The 21,258-nt window shown below is 34.7% G+C and overlaps 1 protein-coding gene across 1 annotated transcript; it reads right to left on the reverse strand.

The window, feature by feature from the left end:
- Positions 1-6,849: 6,849 nt before the first annotated feature.
- On the reverse strand, positions 6,850-7,296 carry LOC131663276 (uncharacterized). The gene has a single exon (XM_058933598.1). It carries the CDS (start codon positions 7,294-7,296, stop codon positions 6,850-6,852), a length of 447 nt encoding a protein of 148 aa, XP_058789581.1.
- Between the last annotated feature and the right edge of the window lie 13,962 nt (positions 7,297-21,258).

Here is a 21,258-nt window from a genome sequence, read left to right on the forward strand (position 1 = left end):
CTAATGATTATTAGTCGAACGTGACTAAACGCACTTTTAGAAGAGAACAGTTTTTTTTTACTGTGTGATGCTCGCATCGAGAACGAAACAATGGATATTTTGTTACTCTCTTCTGATTTCTAAATTTTTCATTTTTCTTTTTAATATCATCCGTTAAAAATTTTCTGCTTTTGAGAAAATCCAAAAAAACAATTATGATTTTTTTAAGAAATATCGTAAGATTTTGCATATAAGAGCAATTAAAACAATAATAAAAATCAATCGTATTGATTAAAAAATTAATTAAGACAGTAACAAATTTGAAATACTTCGTCTGATTTAAGTGTTTGTTTGTATATATGTATAATATACACACATACATATACGTTAACTTACATTCTTTCTATCCTATTAATTAGACAATAAATAAGTTTGTTTACAATACGAATAGATTACAAGTTTTACGAGGGGAAATTCCAGTGAATATCCTAACTCGATTTTAAGTATATAGGTAAACTTGAAACTGAAAAATTTACAAGAGAATTTGATTGGTGGTTTAGATGGCTCTGTAGCCTGGTTTTGTATTTTTTGTAGAATGTTATTATTTCTTCTTTCACGATTGGTAGCTGAAGGTCGTTGCTGATTATTTCGTTTGGTACAAATCAGAGAGCTTGTACGATGTTTCTTAGTACTTTTGATTGAAATCTTTCAATTATTTTGATATTTGACTTTAAAGAGGCACCCCATAGTTCCAAATTGGTTTAAGAACAGTTTTATAGAAAAGCAATTTATTATCGATTAAAAGTTCTGATTTCCATCCTATTAGCCAGGACAACTTTCTTAGTTTAAAGTCTAGTTGTTTACGTTTGGTAAATATGTGCTCTCTCCATGTAAGCCGCCGATCTAAATATATTCTTAAATATTTTACATGAGTATTTTGTGAAATGGTTTTGTTGTTTAATATAATTGTTGGACAAGTGTTTTTTCGTAAAGTGAAGGATGTGTTAGTGGGTTTACTTTCATTGACTTTAATTTTCCATGTGTTGAGCCAGCTTTGAAGATTTATCTTTAAAAATTATTCTTGAGCTTATGTAATAGCTTCTCGTGCCAAACTTTATCAAAGGCCTGGGCGACGTCAAGAAGGATAGCAGAGCAATATTGTTTTTTTTCGATAGATTTCCTCGCGGCAGATTCTATCCTATTCACTTGTTCTATAGTCAAGTGGTTAGATCTAAAACCAAATTGATGTTCTAGCATGAATATTTTACTAAATATTATAAAGTTGATTCTAGCTAGGATCAGTTTTACGTAGATCTTAAACAGTATTTGCAAGAGACTGATTGGTCTGTATGTTACATGTTCCGCTACTTTACCGGGTTTAGGTATCAATATAATTTCTGCCACTTACCACTGTATAGAAAAATAACATAAACAAAAACATGCATTGAATATTATTGTCATGTATGTTATTGCTATTGGTGGTAGCATTTTAATAATTTTTCCTGTGACGTTGTCGTATTCTGAAGCTTTATTGTTCTTAATATTATAAATTAATTTAGATACTTCATTTATTTTAACTAGTTTGATTGGTTCGCTAGCAACGGTGTTTATGTCTTATAGTAGAGTGTTTTCTTCTTGTTCCGTAATTATTCTTGGATGAGGTTTGCATACTTCGCATAGATGTTTAGCAAACGTTGTAAATTTTTCCTCATCTGTTCTGGCCCATTTTTCACAGGGTTTTTTGATTGGTGGAATGAAACTTGTTGAATTGTTTAATTGCCTTACCGCTTTCCATAACGAATAGTCTGTTGCCTCTGTTGAGTCCAATCCTCTTAGATATTTCTGTATTTGAGCTTTCTTTTCCTCGTGTCAAATTTTCTTACATTCAAACATCTTTTTATAGCTTTATTTAGTTAAGTTTTGTCTTGACATGATCTGATAGTCTGATATTTTTTTCTTAGTATTCTCTTTTCTTCGATTTTTTTAGCTATTTTTATGGGGATATATAGTTGACGTCTGAGATTTTTGCTAGTAACTGAGCAGTGTTCAGCAGCTTCATTTAAAAGTAGTATAAAATTAGTAATGTTGTTCTCTATATTTGTATTTGATTTTAGCGGTGTGCTACACTTTAAGCGTTCTTTGATGTAGTTTTGATATTTTTCCTAGTTAATAAATTTATGGTAATGTTCTGAGCTAGTTATGTATGTATTTAATGTTAATAAGACTGAAAAATGGTCTAATTATAATTCCACGCAGGAAGATGCCCTGAAAAATGTTTTGTTTATGCCTTTGATAATTGTGCCTTGCAAAATAAATCAGATCTGGGAGCTTGTTCATATCTGATGGCCAATACGTAGATTCACCTGTTGATATTGGAATGTAGTTATTTTTCTGCAAGACTTCATACAACAAACTCTGTCTCTGTGTGTTGGAATCCGCGCTCTTAATCTCCACCATGGATGTTATACGTTGAAATCACCTCCTACTATGAACGGTTTCCTAGTTTTTTAAAAATATGTTGTCCATATTTCTTGGGTTATTATTTTATATGGAGGGCAGTAAATAGTAGATACAGTTATTGAGCCATGTTTGTCTGTTATTACGATACTAGTTGCTTATAAGTATATTTCACTGGTGTGCAGGTGTACGTGATGATTTATTTTTATTTTTATTATGATTGTGCCTTTACGTGTTTTGTCATTTGGATGATTTGTTTTGTGTAAAATATAGTTTGGTATCCGTAGATAGTTTTTATTTGTAAAATGAGTTTCAGATATTAGCATGATATCTATATTTTCTTGAATTAGAAATGTTCTTAGTTCGAAATGTCTGTGCATAAGACTGTTTGCATTCCAGATAACAATTTTGAAGTTATTCACTTAGACATCTTGCTTACAAGAGTGGTTAATAGGTTTAATATTGTGTTCATTCTTTGCATTAATCGTCTCATTATTTGTCTAAATCTATTGTTTTTGTGTTTACATTATCACTGTACAAATTGTCAGATTATAACTGTTTGCTTATTTTGCTGTAGTTTCTGCGTTGTATTGGTCTTATTTAGATGCTGCTTGGGTGTATGATACTTTTGATCTGACTATATTGCTATTTGTATATAAATTCTTTTCTTGAATTTGATTACGAATTAAATTTAACGTCTTCTCGCGTAGTGTGGGAAAAAGCCTCTGTTGCAACTGTTTACAATATGGGCAACCTTTAAAACTTGCAGTTTGATTTCCTTAATAATTTGCGCATCCTTTATTTTTTCTTTGATGGGGCATTTTTTGGTTGAGTGATTTTTTGCACATTTAACGAAAACTAAACTTTTATAGCAGTAATTTCTTGTATGCCTAAATTCTAGATAGTTTTCACTGCGGGATGTCTCTCTTCAGATTCGAAGTTTCAAATTTTATTTATTGTATTCATTAGGCAGTTAACTTTGTAAACATCGTGATTATTATTGCTGTGTTCAAGATCAACGGTAAATAGTGGGAGCGGTGTTTTTGTAACTCGATGACGAATATTATGTATGCATATTACTTTATGTCCTATTTCTTCTATAGCTCTTTTCAGTTGATCCCAATCAACTAAAGGGTGCGTGCTACGTAGAATTACTTTCAATCCTTTATTTTCTTTACGCTGATATGTGTAAAATTGCGTTTTTTTCCTTCAGTGCATTTACAATCAATAAATATTTTTCAAAATCTAATGGCTGAATTTTGATTTTGTTTTGTCCTAGAATTTTGATGACATTCCTTGGCTATTTAATAACACAGGTTTACAAAATAAAAAAAGTTGATGCCTATTTGACCAGACCATATAACTTTTATGTATTTCGATGCGCTGAACACGAATCCGAGGTCCGTTGATCTCCATCACGTCAGGTTCAAGGTCTTTCGAAGGTCAAATGTATTTAATACAACGGAATTTAAAATTTGATTACGGATTCGGAAAGAGCGGGAAATTTTACGTTCAAATACATATTGTTGGTTTTTTCCAACATGACCTTTGAAGGACATCTAGAGCTCAAACAAATAATAAATAGACCTTATTTGCTTTTTATCCATATGAACTTGTTTTTGAGACGTCCGATGGGCTTCTATTGTATACTCTCATGTATCTTTGTATTCTGAATACAAACCTGGAATCAATTTGACCTCATCCAGTTAGGATCAAGGTCATTTCAAGGTTAATTCGTTAATATTGCACAAAAAAACAAATATAATCCTAGTCTTTGAACCCTGGTTGCTTTAACCCTCGAGCCCTGCAACTCTCTATGACCTTCGACCTCCGCATCCTAATTTCCTAAAACCCCGAGAACTTGACCTTAAAACGCCTTGAACCAAGCTCTCATACCCCCAATTCCATAACCACCGAGCACTTAATCCTAAGACCCGATTCCCCATACTCCAATGTTCTTAACTCCCTAGCACTTAACTCTGAGACATCTTACACCCAATCCCTAATACTACATTTTCCTTAATAACCGAGTCCTATAAACCATAAGCGTGCACCAGCGGCTCCGTCCGACGGTCCTTTTCAGGATAGTTGGATATCCGGTGCAGCAGCGGCTCCGTCCGACGGTCCTTTTCAGGATAGTTGGATATCCGGTGCAGCAGTGGTTCCGTCCAACGGTCCTTTTCAGGATAGTTGGATATCCGGTGCAGCAGTGGTTCCATCCAACGGTCCTTTTCAGGACAGTTGGATATCTGGTGCAGCAGTGGTTCCGTCCAACGGTACTTTTCAGGGCAGTTGGATATCCGGTGCAGCAGCGATTTCTCCAGTTTTTATTTAGTTATTTTGTACAAATACAGCAGGACTTGATTTATGATCTGCACAAATGGATGAGTGCTCAAAAAGTTTCTGTGTTCTGTGCGGCAAATACGACGTTCATAGAAACTTAATTTCTTTCTCTAAGAAACTTCGCATGATCTACGACGAGTGTTTTAAAACCACTGATGTGGATCTAAACCAATCCTGGATTCCAAAACTCATCTGTCGAGTTTGCGATTCACGTTTAAGACGTTGGAAAAGTGGAGAGCGACAAATGATATTTTCATCGCCTATGATTTGGCGCGCACCTCGAGATCATGATAATGATTGCTATTTTTGTATAAACACCAAATTTGGATTTAATTCAAGAAACATTCGATCTGTGCCTTACACAACTACTTTATCTGTCACAATGCCAGTCTTAGTAAGCGATACCAGTCATGATGAAGATGAAGCAATGGAAATCGATATAAGTGATGAAAACATTATAGAATCTTTCGGGAACACGGACCAAGAAAATGACAAAGAAGATAAAGAAGAAGATGACGCAGAACATGATGAAATGAATGACCGCGAATGTTACGAAGAAGGTGACGAAGAAATTGATTGTGATGTTAGTACAACGGGTAACGAGATAACCCCTTCAAAGTTCAATCAGAGTGAACTCAACGATTCGGTAAGAGATTTAGGGCTATCTAAAGCGCAATCGAAACTATTGGCATCACGGCTGAAAGAAAAAGGTTGTTTACACAAAAATACAAAAGTAACATACTACAGAAACAGAGATGAGCCTTTTCGAAAATATTTTGTTTAAGGTGGTTCTTTGGTATATTGTAGTGATATAGACGGGTTGTTTAGAACATTTGGAGTTGAACATGATCCTAAAGAATGGCGGTTATTTATTGACTCTTCTAAGAGAAGCCTTAAAGCTGTATTACTAAACAATGGGAATAAACTAGCTTCTGTTCCATTGGCTCACTTTACGACAATATATGAAAATTACGTGAATATGGAATATTTACTTGATAAAATTAAATACGAGTTGTATAAATGGAAAATCTGCACGGATTTAAAAGTTGTCACAATCATTTTGGGACAACAATCTGGTTTTACGATATACCCATGTTTTCTATGTGAATGGGACAGCAGAGCTCGTGAAAAGCATTATGATGTAAAGGAGTGGCCAGCAAGGGATAGTTTTGTTGTAGGGAACAAAAATCTCAAATACAATAAATTGGTTGATCCTGATAAAATAATACTGCCTCCTCTTCATATAAAATTAGGCTTGATTAAACAGCTGGTAAAAGCTTTAAAGAAAAGAGATAGTAAAGCTTTTCAATATCTCTTCTTGAAATTCCCAAAGTTATCCGAAGCAAAACTCAAAGAGGGAATTTTTGATGGACCTCAAATAAGAGAACTCATAAAAGATCTCGAATTCCCGAATAGAATGACAGAAGATGAACGAAAAGCTTGGCAGAGCTTTATTGACGTTTGTACGAAATTTTTAGGTAACAACAGAGATCAAAATTATAAAGAAATAGTCAACGACTTGGTCGTAAACTACAAAGCTGTTCAATGTCTCATGAGTCTGAAGCTCCACTTTTTAGATTCTCATTTGGACAAATTTCCAGAAAATCTAGGAGATTATAGTGAAGAGCAAGGTCAAAGATTTCATCAAGACATTAAAGAGATGGAAAGGCGCTATGAAGGATTTTGGGATGTCAATATGATGTCAGATTACTGCTGGAACCTTAAGAGGGATACTTCAGTTAAGCACAAGAGAAAAGCGCTGAAAAGAACATTCGATGAAAGATGTAGACCTAGCAAGAAAGCACGTTTACATTGAAGAGTGGTGGCTTAACAGAGTAAGAGACATAAACCTCGATGTTAAGAAGTACCCTCCATGAGATTATAATAAAAAATGATTGTATCACCATGACATTGAAATACTTAATATAAATTTCAGAGATTTCCTGATTTTCATACCTTTAACTGACTTTAGAAAGTTAGAAGATCTTAAATTTCGATTGGATCTCAATTCGATTTCGAGAATATCAAGGTCGGGGCGTGTAGAATTTGCTATGCCGTGTTTGGGATTTTTTATGCGGTGGTAAAAAGCAAGCGAATCCTCCTATCTAGAACCCTGTTCTCTACTTTACTATTCGGAGAATCCCGGTAGCATTTGAAGTACCCATAGCACGTAAGCATCTGCGTAAGGTAGAAGTTCACTTCTCCGAAGCTCCTCTCCATCCACGCCTCAATGTCGGGAATTGAGCTTCTCGTCCATACGCCTTTACCATCTCTCAACCACCGTTCTCGCCATACCTCTATTATTCTATCACTCTCCTCCTTGGCTACTTCTACTTTATTTTCGTTTAACCTTCTGTCATAGATCCTCTTGCGCTCCCTAACAAGAAGATCTACGGGGATTACACCATCGACAACCAGAATAGCTTCCCTCGAGACCGTCCAGTATGCGCTAGATGTCCTCAAGGCCCCTCGCCTCTGTACGCTCAAAAGCCTTTCGCGATATAGATCGAAGTTCATCGCATCAGGAGTTCATGAAATTAGGATGTGAAGATCGGGATTGTAGAGTTGCAGGTTACCGGGCTCGGGGCTGAGAAAATTAAGATATGGAGATCGGAGGTTGAGAGTCCAGGATTATAGTCACGCAGAGATGCAGGGTTCGAGGGTTAAAGCAACCAGGGTTCAAAGACTAGGGTTATATTTGTTTTTTTGTGCAATATTAACGAATTAACCTTGAAATGACCTTGATCCTAACTGGATGAGGTCAAATTGATTCCAGGTTTGTATTCAAAATACAAAGATACATGAGAGTATACAATAGAAGCCCATCGGACGTCTCAAAAACAAGTTCATATGGATAAAAAGCAAATAAGGTCTATTTATTATTTGTTTGAGCTCTAGATGTCCTTCAAAGGTCATGTTGGAAAAAACCAACAATATGTATTTGAACGAAAAATTTCCCGCTCTTTCCGAATCCGTAGTCAAATTTTAAATTCCGTTGTATTAAATACATTTGACCTTCAAAAGACCTTGAACCTGGCGTGATGGAGATCAACGGACCTCGGATTCGTGTTCAGCGCATCGAAATACATAAAAGTTATATGGTCTGGTCAAATAGGCATCAACTTTTTTTATTTTGTAAACCTGTGTAATTATTAACAAATGAATGATCATACATATTCTAAAATCACACGTCATGGCTACGTAGTCGCGATATAACAGAGAAATGGGAGCGCGACGGCGCGAGGCTTAGAAAATTAAGAGAGAGGAAGGGTAGTTCGGCGCGAGTGTTCGAGTAATTAGGGCCGCCTAAGAAAAGACTGGAGGAGACAAGATTTCGGCAGGAAAGGAACTACGGCCATCAGTGCGACTACCACATTTGCCAGGAGAACAAGGTGTTCGAAGCTGAGCCAATGCAAGCAGCGACCATTCGCCGTCCACGAGGCAAAGGCCGTGCTGCGGCCCTTCCTGCAGCAACCTCAATCGTCGCCAGGGCACCGTTTCCTGCGGGTCTACGCTTTCGCCGGCGTCGCCTCTCTACCGACGGACCGTCGGCATCCGGTGCATCTAAGGCCAGTTTGTCTCTCTCGCGCCAGCTCACGCTCGATTACAGATATTGGCGTATTTTGAGAAATTTATCGCGCACGCTGAGCGATCTCGCTCGCGTGATTCTGCGAACTCTGGTCGCGGAAAGGCTGAGCGAGCGCGCTCACCGCGGTGAAGTAGATCTTATAGCAATATTTATGAAAAGGCGTCAATAAATGAGATCGCTAAATGTAGTATAAGTGAATTAAAGTGTCCGATTATTTGTATCAACCTCCCGAACCAGAGCGAACTTCGGCCTGTGAAAGTCAGCTTTCTTTACCGAGAAAGAACCCAGAAAAATTAGGAGAGACCAGCCTAAGGCGCACGGTGGCTGTCCTCTCTCGCAAGAGTTACACCTCATAATTCGCCAAGTAGCATAAGGTTTTCTTTGAAGTTACCTTATAAAATTGCACGACCCAATAATCTTACTGATTATATATATTGGAATGATCTCAATGAGCTTGTAGAACGTCTTAGATTATTATTAATTGCAGAGACATCAGCAGGCAATCAAAATCATGTGAATGAAATTCAGTCTATAATCAAAGAATTAAGAGAAGCTGAAATAATATATTAATGGTATTAATTAGCTTTCAAGTTCATTATCATCATGAGCATTGATCTCTTTGGACGTCAATTAAAATCACTTTCCACAGTTACCACTCAGGGTCCTTAGGATTCAAATTGACCGATGTTGGTCAGTTTGATATAGAAAATAAGAGACTCTGCATAGTTACTGTTGTGGCAGACATTCAAGACGCTATCAATCTTAAAGTTTTGCGAAAAGTTATCAGTGACGAGTTGGAAAAAATTTTCATCATTATTATTGCTTAGAAGCGAGAAGTGGATGAAATAAGTTCAAATAATCAGTTGATATACACTGATATCGAACAAAAATTGTTCACTATTAACAAGAATATTTCATCACTGAATTTAAAATTAAATACTTTTGAAGAAAAACTTTTGCATCTGAACAAAAATGAAGAACAAGTATAAAATAGTTGTAGGTGATCTTCATAAGCTAGCTCGTCGTAATTATTTACGAAGATCATTTAACACTCGTGATATTAACGAAATATGGCAAATCGATCTTGTTGAAATGATACCATATCAACGAGAAAATAAAAATTACAAATATATTTTGTACGCTATTGACTGCCTTTCCAAGTACGTTTAGAATGAGGCAGTCAAACAAACAATTGGTAAAGATGTTGCAAAGGCTATGAAAACTATACTTGAGAAAGGACGTGTACCAAAAAAGATGTCTTGACAAAGGTCGTGAATTTTATAATAAAGATTTTGAAAGTTTAATGACCAAATATAAAATTCATATGTATTCTACATATGAGCATATCTACAGAAATGGGCCATCGTGTGTCGCCAGTATTTTTCTTCAATGCAAATATGTTCTAGTTATTATAACCATTAATGGTTGAACATACGAGGTGTGATCAAAAAGTAAGGTGAATTTTTATTTTTCTCAAAAAATATTTATTTATTCATCAATTTTTATTTTATCTCCTTCAAAGTAATCCCCCTCGGATATAATGCACTTGTGCCAACGCTTTTTCCAATCCTCAAAGCATTTCAAAAAATCATTTTTTGTGATCTTGTTTAGTTCATCCTTCGATGCCGTCTTTATCTCCTCAATTGTGGCAAAACGCCGTCCTTTCATGGGCCTCTTCAGTTTTGGGAACAAGAAGAAGTCACAGGGAGCCAGATCTGGGGAATACGGTGCCTGTGGCATCGTTACTGTGTTGGTTTTAGCCAAAAATTCGCGCACAAGCAACGATGTGTGAGCAGGGGCGTTATCATGGTGCAAAAGCCAATTTTTATTTTTCCACAAATTCGGACGTTTCTGGCGGATTGCTTCGCGCAAATTGCGCATAACTTGCAGGTAATATTCCTTATTTACTGTTCTACCCTGTGGCAAGAACTCATGATGCACCACGCCCCTACAGTCAAAGAAAACTGTAAGCAAAACCTTTACATTTGATCGAACTTGGCGTGCTTTTTTTGGTCTTGGTGATCCAGAATGCCTCCACTGGGACGATTGAGTCTTAGTCTCGACGTCATAACCGTATACCCATGTTTCGTCACCTGTTATAACCCTGTTGAGTAAATCTGGATCATCGTTGACGTCATTCAGTAGCTCTTGGGCGATGCTCATGCGACGTTTCTTTTGGTCGAAATTGAGCAATTTCGGAACAAACTTCGCTGACATACGTCTCATGTCTGAAACACTCGTCAAAATTGATTGGCACGAACCAAATGAGATGCCAATATCATCAGCAATTTCTCTAATGGTAATTCGACGATTTCCCAACATTATTTTCTTCACTTCTTCAACATTCTCATCTGTTGTTGATGTGCTGGGGCGTCCAGAACGAGGTTCGTCGTCGGTGTCTTCTCGGCCTTCTTGGAAGAGTTTATACCACTTGTAAACATTTTTTTGGCTTAAAGTAGACTCACCGTATGCCACTTTCAGTATTTCAAGTGTTTTGGAACATTTGATTCCATTTTTCACACAAAATTTAATGCAAACTCTTTGATCCATGTTTTTAGACAGCAGCAAATCGGGGAGCACGCAAAACACTTCTAACCTTGATGCCTCTCACAAACAAACCAAACATACTACAAAGCTGAAATTTGGAACGTATGTTCTAGACGAGTGTACCGACATAACCAAATAAAAAAGTCGAAGATTGAATGGACGTAGCCCGCTAAATTTCAAAATTCACCTTACTTTTTGATCACACCTCGTACATATCAAATCGAGGGTATACTATGAATTTCAGGTATTAGAAGTTAATAATGCCTGAGTAATTTGTGAAAATACACGTGAAAACCTTCGATTTTTAGAAAAAACAGAATGTCGCCAACGATTTTTTTGTTCTTTTCAAATGTTTTAAAGTATCGTGCCCATAGAAAAATTATATGTGCAAGATTGTTTTCAAGTCATTTTGCTACGCTGAAACAGATTTTCGCTATACCGAATAGGTGCAATCAATATTGAAGGTGTGATAGGGACTTAAACTTGTATCGCCAATGTTGACGAAAATTTTTATTTTTTAGTTTTTTGATTTTTTAAGCCTCGTGCCTTCAGTTTCTCAGTTTGGAAACAAATGGATCGTATTCTACGGCAAAAAATGAAGAGAATGGGCTTCATTCGAAATATGTGCTCTTCAATTGGTCGAAATGCGAGCCACTCTAACAAATTGTGTTGCTGCATAACTCATAAAAAAAAAGATGTTTGAACGATGGCACACTTCGAATTTCGAAAATTTATTCAAGAAACATACTGTAATCTTATACTAACATGGAATTACGATAGAAAAACATTGGTACATTTGTTTGCGTCAAATAAAATAGTAAAATAAAATAGTTTTTCAAAATGATATTTTCATATAAATTTTCATAACATTCTATAATCATAAATTATTGTATTATCTGATATACTTTGATAAAATAAAATTATTGGATGTTCAAAATGACGAGTATTTGGCCATAGATTGATTGTATCATATAATACGCGATTGTAATAGGTCTTACGTCGAATGTAAATAAACAAATCAGTCTTGCCACGTTAGTTGACCAAGCAACATCGTCGGAATGGAGTTCTATTGTGAATAAAAGCGTGAATAGTGATGAAAATGAGTGAGCCAGTTAACGACAGAAATTCAAAGCTTGAAAAATAGCGAATGCATATGAAAGAAAAAAGGGAAAGAGAAAAACAGGAGCGAGAAAGAAAAAAATATCTACTGCAGAATGGAGATTAAATAATAAGGCTTCGAAATCTTTTGCAGGAAACACGTAACTATTAAAACTATATATGCTATACTTTGGATTCATTCAAAATAATATTAATATTTATATTTTTAGTGTAAATGCTAACCCGCATCAGTTATCAATAGAGATTTCAAGTTGTGGAAACACTGATATATCAAATGAACTAACGTCTCATGACATTAGACGTACTCGAGCAGAAAATGTATCGAATAGAGATGTAAACAAACGTACGTTGAACTGGCTAATGTATTATTTTCCATTAAAGAAAAACAAAGTAGACAATTTGAGCTCGTCAGTTACAACTAACTGCAATACCGATGTGATATTTATTGATACTAGTAACTCAAATGATAAAGAATTGTTAAATAGAGACAATAGCTCGTCAGTTGTAAATGATAACTCTGAATTGCAAGGTTATACTGAAAATGAAAATTTAAGAAAACAGAATAAAGAATTATTAGATGAGAAGGCAAAGTTACTGAAAAAAGTCGATCAACTATCAAAATCATTGAAAGCAGTGAAAAATAGGGAAGCCAAAATTCGCAGAAAAAAAGCACAATTGCATAATGTTATTGAAAATCTAAAAAAGAAAGTAAAGACTTTACAAAGGAGAATACAAAGATCCAAAGCTAAAAAGAAAAAAAATGATCCCATTTTAGATAAAGTTTTACAAACAGAAAAATTAGGAAAAACTGCTATCAGAAAGAAATTAATATTTGGTGAAACTTTAGAGCAACAGTTGCTTGAAAATAAGAGTTGTTTGAAGAGTATCATGAAAAAACTGTGTTTTCACGAATAGTTTGCGGAAGGATAATTAAAACATACAAATTATCATCTGCACTCTCCCACCTTGTTTCTGCTACTGGATGAGGTCAAATTGATTCCAGGTTTGTATTCAGAATACAAAGATACATGACAGTATACAATAGAAGCCCATCGGACGTCTCAAAAACAAGTTCATATGGATAAAAAGCAAATAAGGTCTATTTATTATTTGTTTGAGCTCTAGATGTCCTTCAAAGGTCATGTTGGAAAAAACCAACAATATGTATTTGAACGTAAAATTTCCCGCTCTTTCCGAATCCGTAGTCAAATTTTAAATTCCGTTGTATTAAATACATTTGACCTTCGAAAGACCTTGAACCTGACGTGATGGAGATCAACGGACCTCGGATTCGTGTTCAGCGCATCGAAATACATAAAAGTTATATGGTCTGGTCAAATAGGCATCAACTTTTTATTTTTTTATTTTGTATTTTGTATTTTTTATTTTGTAAACCTGTGTAATTGACTATACTGTTTAATAATTCTTTTAATGGACGCATGTTTTCCACGTTATAACAAATATCGGTGGTGATTTAATTTTCAGCGCTTTCTCTTCTTGTACGTTGCTGTTTGTTTCATTTTCAGTATATTTCCGTTTTTTTTTGTTTATTTTGAAGAACTTCAAATTTGTTGTGTGTTTCATTTAACCAGTAATCTGATAATCTAGTCTAATTTTTCTTAATAATTGCTTTGGGGCTTAATCTCTGACGTTTGGTGGTAACCGTGTTCCACTTGTTTGAGTTTGTGTAGTTTTGTGTTAGATTGGAGGAAACGACCACTTCCTTGGAGGCTATTTCGGCCATTTTAGTCGTTAGATTTGAGTTAATTATTGTTGTTATTCACAGATTGTTATTTTTTTTCACCTTATTTATTTGTTTTTACTTACATTCATTTTTAATATAATCTAATTGATTCACTTTGATTTGTAACATTTAAGTAAACGACTAGAACGCAGTGTAAACAAGTCCGTTCATCTCGAGAGCTAAACGACGAATGATACTTGGAAGTAAAATAAATTATAAAAAAATTTAATTGTCGGAAAGAATTAAAAGTATTTTAATTGATTCAATAAATGACTGGAATGAAGTAGATATGATTGCTGAAGATACATTAGATTTTCAAGAAGTTTACAAAGGTTATAGTAATGTGACGGCCAGCCGTAACTTAGTTTTTTTTTTATATTAATTTAATTATTAAATGACGAACGGAGTGGGAACCTTCCTAATTTCCCACGATGAAAACGCATTCCAAATAAAGTGTTTATATAAACTTTCATAGTGGCCCGAGCCTGCGTACTCGGCCTTACAATCGACGCTCTATCCTGCTTTGTCCCACGCGCATGTGTTTACAGGAGCCTAGGATCATCGTGTATACATCGTGAAGCGTTATCATGCCGATGAGAGAAGAGGGCCATGGGATCGTGACTACATCCTATTCACATCATAACTAATGAATTTTTCCCTTTCCAATTAAATTAGGCATTAGAAATTATGAAATAATATTTTTTGAACTTGAATATTTTCATTTAAACAATATATCAAAACTAATTTTGGCCTCTGAAAACCTTTTATCGAGTTTTCGCTCTAGAGCTTAGTTTAAGCAGAAAATAGAAAAAAATAAAAAAATATGTTAATTTTAATTAATTCACTGTTATTTAGCGAACTTTTATTATAAGAAATTAATCTACGAATTTATACAACATGGCGTGCGAGATAACAAGCATCGCTCTATTTTTATTATATTTTATTATTAGATAATTATTGATAACTATATTTTGCGGCGAATTTAATTATAATATTGATTGTTAATATAAGTAGTGTATAAGTTATGTATTGGATTATGGTTGTTCCAACTTCAATTAATTAATAATTACGAAATTTTTAATTAATCTTGGCTCCGAATGATACTTGAAGAGCCATCTTACGAGCTAAGGCTTGTACCCTTGCGTTCGCGCTCTCGATTTTCTCCACCCCCCCCCCCCCCCCCCCCGCGCTCCAATCAGGGCCCGAAAATCCAACGAGGAAAATCAGAAGAAACAAACGGACCAATTAACACATCATTGCCTGCTCCTATCCTCCCAAAACCGAGAGGCTGAGAGAGGGACTCATCACCCAAACACCCACCTAATATAAAAAGGGCTGCACAAGACCCAGAGAACAAGAAAAAGTCCTAAAGGTTATTAGAGAAAGTTCAAGTTATTAGAGAAGTGCTAGAAAAGCAGTTGGAGTTGCAGTTGCTGTTGTTCCCGTTGTTGTCAGTTATCGTAGTGTGAGTATAAAACAGATATTGAATACCAGTGAGTGAGTGCTGAAGGAAGCACAAGGATAAGTCAACCAAGAAGTAAAGCAGCCAAGAAGACAAGAAAATCAAGAAAAGATTGAAGGAAGCACGGGAGTCCGTAAACCAAGAGTCTAGACAAGAAGAAGTGAATGAAAGAGCCAAGCAGCAAAGCAGCAAAGTAGCAGAACAGATAAAATAAAAAAAAGATCGACCAATACAGAATAAAGACCCGCAAATTAACAGTGTCAAGTTTTCAATAAAAAAGAGTAAGCAATCAAAATTTTAATTTTTTTTAACTTATCTATCTCTCCTCTCTTTTAGAAGTAGGTCACAAATCAAAAATTTTCCCTTTGTCGTATTTGGAGACTACTTTTGATAGGCTCGGATTACAACTATTGATTGGAATCCAAGAGCAGAAGTACAGGTTTAGTAGCATTGTCCCCTTCGGTGTTAATAATTTTCGAATAGTGATCCCGCTAGTTTATGCGAGAAATCGCAGACTAGCAACAACAGAACCCTGAAACTACGACAAGCCTCAGATGCACCTGAGATATGTCGTTTCCACGACGTCACAGTGAAAAAATAGTAGAACATAAAGTTCAACACCACATTCCTAACTTTTTCGAAGCACCCACAGACCACTGTACGGAAGACAATAAAGATATTAGTTTTTAATATAAGTAAAGAGCTGTAGAATACTGGAGAAGTAGCAAAAAGAAAAAAAAAAGAAACAGGAAAACTATAAGAAAATTGTCGGAGATATGAAAAGTAATTTTGAAATTTTAGGATGTAACATTAATTTGAAAGTTCATTTTCTTGATTTATATTTTAATTATTTTCCTGAAATTTTGAGAGATTACAGCGAAGATCAAGGATAAGGCTTTCATCAGAATATATCTGAAATGAAGAAAAGATATCAGGGTAGATAGAACGAAGTGGCAACATAATATAAACTGCAACCAGTGAGAAGATCGTTTGAAAATAAATGCAAAAAATATTACAAGAATAATAACTCAATTATACCAAATTAATATGTAACGTTCTCTACGTTCGTATTAGTCTTAGCAATTGTTTTTAAATAAATAACAATTTAGGGTGATTTTAACATCTAAGAAAGGTAAGTTGCACGTCTATTTTAGGAACACACTGCTCGATATTAATTTATTCGTGATTTTTCTAAAAATTTGGTGAAATATATACTTTTCTCAGTCGTAGTGAATTTTTTTTAAATAAATAATAATTTAGGGGTGATTTTAATCACCAGGAAGGGTAAGTGGTACGTCTATTTTATGAACGTATTGCTTGATATTAATGTATTTTGTAACGGGGGAGATTATCTGAAAAATTGGAAATTTATTTAAGAACAAATTCCCACGATGCAGAGCAAACCGCCGCTCCGTTAAACACGTATGATAGTACGTGTATTCGCCTTAACGTCAGATGATTTATCCTAGTTGTCTCCTATTAAACGGAGTTGAACTCACCTTAAGTCACGTGTCTTGTGACACTCGTTGAGTTTTAAGTGTGAGCGACTTTACTCCTAATCTTCTTAATCCCCTAGATGTAATTGGATTAAAACCTAAGCCTTTTTCAATTACTTAAGTTACTAGGAAAATTAAATTACGAAAACGGCGAATAAATTTCACAGACTCTAATTAATAAAAATTACTACAGTCTTTGTAGGGCCGAAAGACTAACGCACGCGAATAGGATTTTACAATTAGTTATATTCGGTGAGAAAAAGAGAGAGAAAAGATTCGAATTATACCGCGAATAACGCTCGACGCGAATACAAAAAATAACGCTATCACGAATATACAAAATACCGAATGTATTTTGTATCGCTTAATATGACGGAAGGTGCACCTACCATGCGGTGCAATTACGGTGATCAGCCGTAATTGTTGTTGCAAAAAATATCAACTGCCGCTGCCCCTTGATTATCAGCTGCGCTGCCTTGTACTGCCTCCAATTAGCTACAGACTGCTGCTTCTGCACTGCTACTTGTTACCTCGAAAATACCGTTGCACTCACGCACGAAATTGTCCCAGAAAACTAATTGTTCGGCGAAAACAAAGTGCAATACAAATCGGCGGTAAATTCACGTTCACAGCTGAGGCGTAACTAACTATTCAAAAGATCGCGCGCCCCCTCTCTCTCTTAACTATTAGAACTAACGCGCGAGAAGTAGAATCGCAAACGGTTCGATTAATTAACTCGACTACCGTTGCAATTTGTAATTTTCTTGAAAATCTGATTTTTTCGCAGTTTATAATTTTTTACAAATATAAAAGTAAGTTCGATCTTATAAGGGTGGTTTTAAATTTTAGATAGGGTAAATTTCAGATCTATTGCATGAATGTTAGTCTTCGATTTTAATTTAGGTTACCTTTTCCTGAAATTTTCGTCAAATACCTATTTCGCGTGTTTAATATTATTTTCACCTCCTTGAGAGGGTATTTTTGAGCCGTAAAACAGTTTTTTGAGGGTGTCACGATTTTTTTTTATACCAGAATCGCTTAAAATGAAATAGGAGTATACTAGTCTGGATCGCTGGTTTTGACTTTTTCTTGTGGGGCTGTGTTATTTGTATCTAATAGAGTTTTCTATTTCTATATTACTATATACACAAACAATATATATGTTCAATTATTACGTAATAGTAAGAAAAGGAGAAATTTTATTAATAATCTCACCTGGAGATGAAGATTAAACGCTAATTACATAAAATTGTTATCTGAAGGCTCGCAGAGCCTGTACAAAGCACGTATATTTGAGTGGCGTTCGCTTACCAGATCATTGCCCATACACAGATAGCCAGGCAGTGCCACACACACACACACACACACACACACACTTTGGTGCACCGCAGTGCCAACGTCTCGGGCACACAATACTGCGATGACCTGTGATGCCGATCTGATGGGCTTGAAGAGTTGTGGCAGCACCTAGAGTCGTGAAGACGTCCTCTGCTAACGTAGTTAGTTCTTTAGTCGGTTCACCGGCAATCGCGAAAACGCCTAGCGCAACTTCTCACACTGCACTCGTGTATACACAAACATACACACTTCAATTGCTGTTTTTATTCAATGCCACTAAATCGCTAAACGCGGTATCATACACGGCTCACGACTATGCGAGATAGAGAGAGAAGTGTCACTGCTAGTTTCCCTGAAGGAACTGACTGTCATCGCCTATTTTTCTTTACAAGAAAATTTTTCCCCACTCCTAAGGCCCTTGCCAAAACTCATTACAGGACCCCCCTTTGCGAGGACTAAAATGGCCCCGTGGTCCGGGTTGATTACCTGCGCTCGTCCAACACGTGTCTTCCTTATCTCATGGCATCGATGATACGTGTGTCCCATACTTTTCGGGTATCTCAGGGCTGGGATCAAACATGAGACGCAAAAATGTGCAGCGATAGTTAAACGCAAACACAAACAGATGTAGCAAAGACGGTCCGAGCATGCACCGTAATTTAAGAACCTATTACCGCACAACTATCTCTCTCTCTCTCTCTTTCTCTCTCTCTCTCTTTCTCTCTCATAGTAAAGAAAATTTTCGAAGCGCAAACGGCGCGAACAATATACAAAAACAATTTTTGTAACCAAACCAATGACAACATAAAATCTATTGATATATATCATCTAAAAGTTCTTTAATGCTGAATCTTTATGAAAGACTACCAAAGCAATTAGTGCATTTCTTTGATATTATTTTATATTCTTGATTCACTATTTAATGAATCTATTCAACGCATTTTTCTTGAAGTTTGAATATTCAATTTTGATATTAGATCGAATTCCAATTTTGAACAAAAAATAAATAAATAACGATACAGAATGTAAAAGCACTGTATTTAGTCATTAACAATTTATTATAATAGAACCTCGGAATTCCGAATAGCAACCCATAAGAGAGTTACGAATTATCAATTTTTTTTGTTAACGAGGTTGAATGAAAGTTCTAATTACCAGGTTTTCAATTTAATTATATTAATATATTACACAGTTCTAATCAATATTAAATGTTCAATCTAAAATATACATGTAAGATATATATTGCAATTAAGTTTGCTTTATGTAGAAAAGTAGTCTCTATTTTTCACTACTTTTTATTTTTATAAAAGTTTACTTTTGAACCTATTAATGATGAATTCTGCTGATAATAAAAAAACTCATGTCATTAAACATACGTATCTAGAAATGAACATAAATTCATTGCCTTTTAAGGTACTTCGATTTACTTTTCTTTACTTCATGATTCGAAACATCTTTTTATAGCGTTCCTAATCACGTATATATATGAAATTTTGAATATTGTGGCAACATTAATTTTTTAACCGTCGAATTTTTTTCAACCTAATAATCAATTTTTTTTGTTATACTCAAATACGAGACACGGTAAACCCATGTGTTTAAATTTAAACGTTTAATATACCGTCACCCATAAGAAATACATTGTCCTCAATTTTAAACACTTCTAAACGTTTAAATTCAGCGACAATGTATTTCTTATGTGTGACGTCACAATTACACACTTAAAACATTTAAATTTAAACACATAGGATTTTAAGGTTTTGCCGTAAGACGTTGTTAGACAAATATATATTGCATAGTTTATATCAACAATTGTTGAAATATGCAATTCCTCTCGAACGTCATCATAATTTAGAACCCGAAAAGTTTCTATAAATTAATATAATCCTATCTAAAAAAAGTGATGAATCGCTGAAATCCAGCATTGTGATTGATTGACACTGAAAAGTGGAAACGAAATTTAGAATTTTCGTATACTTTGGATTATTTTTATTATACATCCGGAAGTTTGAGACTTATATGTCAGCTGTAAATTCAAGTTCTCAATAATTAATATGGATAATAACCTGCAATAATCTAAATATGCCATTAATAAATCGTTTCAAAAACAAAATACGTTACGTTCTAAAATTATCAGTAATCATCGTTAATTTCATAACAATCTGTGATACGGAAATTAATATTGTCGTGTTAAAATTTGATGTAAAGAGAAAAAACTGTATAGAATAAAATAGAGAAAAATACATTTTTCTCTATTTCAAATAAGAAGTATGCGAACAACGGAAACTGTCAAAATATCAGACCCATTAAATTGGAAGAATATTTACGGGGGTTTTCAACGAGGCAGCAAAAATCACGCGATGTTAAATGTATTGTTCATAATACATTTAATATAAGATTGGAGCCATAGTCACTACTAATAAGTATGTAAAGTTTAGTGATGCATAAAAGTATAACAGATTTATCGATCATAGATTGAATGAATCTTTTGGATAATTTTTCAAAAATACCATGACATGAGTAAAAGCTCATCGGTTTTGGTAAAAAAATGGGTACAAATTCTATTTTTTTTCATCAATGAATATTAATTTATGTAGTATATTTTAAGCAGATTAACTTATCTTGTGCCCATTAAAATCTCCAAGTTGACATGTAAAAGGTTCAATTAGTGTAATAATAAATAGAAAAATATAAAGAAAAGAGCACGCGAAGTACACTAAATAACACTAGTATACCTAAAAATCGAATGATACTTAGGAAAAGAGGGTTCAAATTATTGAAGAACCACTGTATCTTACAATGCTTTTAGATATTTTAGATATTTCATGTAACTGAAGCGTTTTTATTCAAGTCTTCAGCTATTTAGCTGCTGTGTGAACAACAAAATCAATGATAAAACTATCTATACGTGCGCGTCAGCGCGCGCATACATAGATATGTTCACGTTTACAACTTCCACTTCAATGTATAGAAATATTCTAATTTAGTTATTTGAAAAACATAAGAATTTATTCGAATTTTTGTACTGACAGTTTATATTGATGATTTATTTTTTATTTAAAAAAATTATTTGAGAATCATAAGATAGAAAATTTTTGGCATCAATTATCGTCTATCATAATCTTAGAAGTTAATTTTGTAGAAAAATCTTAAGAACCATTTGAAGAACGAGAAATTAAACTCG

This window comes from Phymastichus coffea, unplaced genomic scaffold (genome assembly GCF_024137745.1).
Source record: "Phymastichus coffea isolate CEN01 unplaced genomic scaffold, Cenicafe_Pcof_1.1 PCOF00032, whole genome shotgun sequence".
NCBI lineage: Eukaryota > Metazoa > Arthropoda > Insecta > Hymenoptera > Eulophidae > Phymastichus > Phymastichus coffea.

Bases quoted from the DNA above. Each gene is read 5' to 3' on its own strand.
- LOC131663276 (XM_058933598.1), bottom strand. From the start codon at position 7,296: ATGAACTTCGATCTATATCGCGAAAGGCTTTTGAGCGTACAGAGGCGA.